Here is a 4,063-nt window from a genome sequence, read left to right on the forward strand (position 1 = left end):
CCTCCTCCTCCTCCTCCTCCCCCCTGCTCCTGGTCCACAGCGCATGATTTATTACCGGCACGTCGACTGCCCGCATTGGAGGCGATCCGTTGACAGATCGCTTCTTAATTTGGAGCCGAGTGAGCCAGCAGTGTGTGTGCAGAGCCAGGGACCATGAAATTTAACATCAGGGCGCTATAAATGCAGCTTCCCAAGATGCTGCCCCGGGGGCTCTCTCCATCCCCCTCAACACCTTTGCTTGGCTCCGGGGCAAGCCCCTGCCAGGGCATAGCCACCTCCCGCGGGACGCTGCAGCTTGCATGATACCCTCCGGCATGCCTCCCACTCCCCAGGGATGGGGATGGAGGCTGGCTGGGTGCCCTGCTGTGCCCAGCTGTGGCTGCTCCATGGCATCCATGGCCCCCCCAGAGCAGACCACTTGTTTTCCTCTCTCCCTCTCCTGCAGCAGTAACTGCGAGCTGGACTACGATCTCTACAGGGACGACTTCCCGTACAGGTGAGCGCAATGTCCCGGGAGCGGGGTGGGCTGAGGACGCCTCTGCTGAAGGCAGAAAGCAGGGTGTCCCTGGGCATCTGTCCCCTTGCCTCCTAGAGAGGCTCAGTGGCATTGCCCACTTCAAGGGGCACATAAAGCTTACCCTGGGGGCTGGGATTTATGGGGCACAGACAGCATGTGGGCTGGGCACTGCCCAGGTCGTGGGTCTGTCACTGCAGAGGGACCCTCAGAGATGCTGTCTTGGCTGGCAGGGGCTGCTGCTGCATCTCCAAGGTTGTGCTCATGCCACCATGTTCTTGTACCCTTGCAGGGTGTACGAGTACCAGAAGATTCCCCCCCTCATTAACCGCATCCCAGTCAAGGCCAGACGAACTCATGTGGGAGCAGGAGGCAAAAGCAGCCTGAGCCCCCAGCCCGGGGCGAGGAGCAGCACCAGCTCCATGACGGGACGGACAAAGTGTAAGTGTGATGGGGCTGAGAGGAAGAGGAGGCTTGGCCCTGCATTAGGGCAGTGCTGGTGCCCAAAAGTCCTGCTTGGTGCTGACCCCATTGCTATGAGTCCCCAGCTCCAGCAGACACAGCCTGGCTTGTACTAGGCTGGTGGCTGTCCCCTTGACCCGTCCCTGTTCCCCAGGGATGCCCAGAGGGGAGGATCCTCTGGCAGAACACTGTGTTCCCCTGGCTCTAGGCAGGCTGTAGGGCAGGGAGGGATCCTCACGGCTCCTCTCCCCACAGTGCGGGCTGAAGAGCTGCACTCCATCAAGGGTGAGCTGAGCCAGATCAAGGCGCAGGTGGACAGTCTGCTGGAGAGCCTGGACCGCATGGACCAACGGAGAGAGCGTCTCGCAGGTGAGGGGACAGGCAGCCTGTGGGTGTGTGCGAGCCTGGACCCCGATGTGGGTGTAAGGGATCCCTCCCCGTGTGCCCAGGAAGGAGCTGGGCATCCAGACCTGGGCAAATTCCCTGCGTCCTCCCCCCTCCCCAGGCTGGCAGGGCAGAGTCTGGCCCTTTAACGCAAAGGGACCCTGCGAGGACAGGGCTGTTCACACAGGTACTCCAAATTTCTGCCGTCTCTGTCCTTGCAGGGTCCAAGGAGAGCGAGAAGAAGAGGGTAGAGATGGGGGCAGAGTCGCCGTCCCCAGCAGGAGAGGGTTCACGGGAGCCGCGGGGGAAGGAGGGGATGGGATCTGATGGGCACAGCGACCTGCGCAACATCGACAGCGCTGAGGAGAGCACAGACACGGAGGAGACGGTAAGAGGAGGGCCAGATCCTGCGCCGGGCTCTGCTTTCCTAAAATTCATCCCCGCTTGATGCCTTTGTGGGTCCTGGTGGAGGGATGCCACTCCAATGGGGTCCCCTGATCCATCCTGGCTTTGTGCCAGGGCTACGAGTGCCTGTGCCTCCAGGATAGCCCCGAGAACCCTGCAGCAAACCCCTGGGTGTTCATTACTCCAGCAGCACAGGCTGAAAAAAAATCCTCAGAGTAGAAATACCCTTTATTGAAGCTGCTGCTCCCTCAGCCTCATCCTCAGCTGGATGTGGGACCCTAGGACGTCTCCATGCTAGGCAGGGCACTAGGTTTGATCCTGCTGCCCAGGCACGTCAGAGGACGGACGCGCTGTACGCTTCTTCTTGCAGGTGAAAAACCACATGTCGGACCCCGAGGGGAGCCAGTAGACGGACTGGGATGCCATGGCCTCCCTGCATGGCCAGCCCTTTCTGTCTTGTGTTTGTATTTCTTTTGAGGCTTCCAGCTAGTGCCACGCAGGACGCAAGGTGGCCTGCCCTCGGCATGGCCATCCCCTGCCGCTGGCAGCCCCATGTCCCACCCCTGTGAGATGCCAGCCAGCCGTGGCGAGAGAAGTTTTTGTGTTCAAGTGTGCTTGTTTTCTTTTTCCTCCTGTTTTCAGACCTAGGGGTAAGCAGACACGGCCGGGGGAGGCAGGGGAGAAGCAAAAAAAAGGATTGTATCCCAAAGGAGCATCCCAAATCCCAGTTGCCTTGCACGCAGGGTGCCGTGGGGCACTGGGAAAGCACCCCGGGGCTCCCAGCCCCTACGGCACAGGTCACATCCCAACCTCCTGTGCCCTGCAAGCCCACCCGCTGCCACCAAGCTTCAGCCCCACCCTGGGAATTGGTTCAGCAGGTGCAGGCACATCCCAGGAAAGCTTTAAGAGCTGCTCAGCATCCCACCATGATGCCATGGGAAGGAGAGACCACCCTCAGAGAGCTCTGAGGGGCTTTCAGGGGATTTTGGGATGGAGGGGTGGTGCTGAGCCCAGGTCCAACTCTGGCTGCAGGGCTAGCAGCGGGGCAGTGCAAACCCAATTGCTCCCCAGTCCCCCCAGCTGCCCGATGGGATTCCTTACTGGTTCACCACTGGCCGTTCTCGGCCATGGATCATGTTGGTGGTCAGCAAGGCTCCCGTGAGCAGCTTTGCCCGGGCTCCTTGCCCAAGGAAGTCACGGCTCCCCCGGCCGTGCTACCCAGCATTTCATCTTGGTTTGGTGTCCCTCATTTCTAGGTTGTCCTTCTCTCGCTGGTAGGAACTTGTTCTGTGTTTCTGATTTGCTCTGGTAAAAGAGTGTATTGTGTTTGAAAGAAAAATAATTTGTATTTCTTTGGTTATTCTACTCTGATGCAGTTTTTAACCTTCTGAAGCGCACGTGTAATTTTTACAACTTTGTGTGCTGCCTGACACAAGACCTAGGCTTTGGGGGTTTTTGAGGATGCTGCCTTCCCCACAGCTCTGCCCCATTTCTCAATGGAAACATTAATCATCACCTTTACTCAGAACATTCCCTACCAGCGTGGCACAGTACAAGTGGGCACAGAGGACCCGCTCCTCTCCATCCATGACCAGACCCCAAGGCAGCGCCCTGCTCCCTCCACACCCCTCAAGGAAGCAGAGTGGGAGCAAAGGGGGGTGACCCCGATGCCTGGCAGCCAGTCACCCTGAATGCATCCTTCCACCTCTGCCCGCAACTGGCAGAGGGCTCAGCAGAGCTACACAGGCAGGAGGCTCACCAGAAAAAACTAATTTATTACAAAAGACATCTCTGGCACCCTGAAGCACTGCCTGGGCAGGAGATGCAGAGTCTGTGCCATGACGTGGTTCCTGCCCGGTGCTGCCTGGCCCCTGCCTGCATGGATGGTTGTGGTGAGCAGCTCGGTGTGAGGGTCTCGGCTCTGGTGCTGGGGTTGCCCCAGGCTGGAGTGTTGGATCCCACAGTGCAGGCAGCTGCTTGGAGAGGTCTCAGGCAGGGTCTAGCAGCACGGAGGCTGTTGTTGGGAGGCTCTGGCAGTGTGCGATGCCGCTTGAGTCCTGCGGGGTCACTCAGGAGGGGGCTCCTGTGGTGTGGGGGCTCCCCAGAGGCACGGGGTGGGATGCAGACTCCAACGTCCTTGGGCAGGTTTCTCGGGCCTCTGGCTGTGTGGGCAGCCCCAGGGGCTGGCTCCAGGGTGTCTCTGGCAGCTCTCGGGCTGGCTCGCTCGGGCAAGCTCCGGGGCGTCAATGGGGCGGTGCGGCGTGGCTGAGGCAGGCCGCGGGAGTCCCCGGGGGCCTG

At 60.0% G+C, this 4,063-nt stretch overlaps 1 protein-coding gene across 1 annotated transcript in view; it reads left to right on the forward strand.

Moving 5' to 3' along the window:
- LOC113484562 (RNA-binding Raly-like protein) overlaps positions 1 to 3,118 on the forward strand; it is an 18,964-nt gene extending 15,846 nt beyond the window's left edge. Inside the window, exons 3-7 of the mRNA XM_026856983.1 lie at positions 446 to 496; positions 807 to 955; positions 1,232 to 1,345; positions 1,582 to 1,748; positions 2,136 to 3,118. Of these exons, the coding sequence (XP_026712784.1) occupies positions 446 to 496; positions 807 to 955; positions 1,232 to 1,345; positions 1,582 to 1,748; positions 2,136 to 2,174 (520 nt within the window). The 3' untranslated portion in view covers positions 2,175 to 3,118. The remainder of the gene's footprint in view (positions 1 to 445; positions 497 to 806; positions 956 to 1,231; positions 1,346 to 1,581; positions 1,749 to 2,135) is intronic.
- Positions 3,119 to 4,063: the final 945 nt, after the last annotated feature.

The sequence above is a fragment of the Athene cunicularia genome (assembly GCF_003259725.1).
Source record: "Athene cunicularia isolate RWA chromosome 11 unlocalized genomic scaffold, athCun1 chr11_part1, whole genome shotgun sequence".
Taxonomy (NCBI): Eukaryota; Metazoa; Chordata; class Aves; order Strigiformes; family Strigidae; genus Athene; species Athene cunicularia.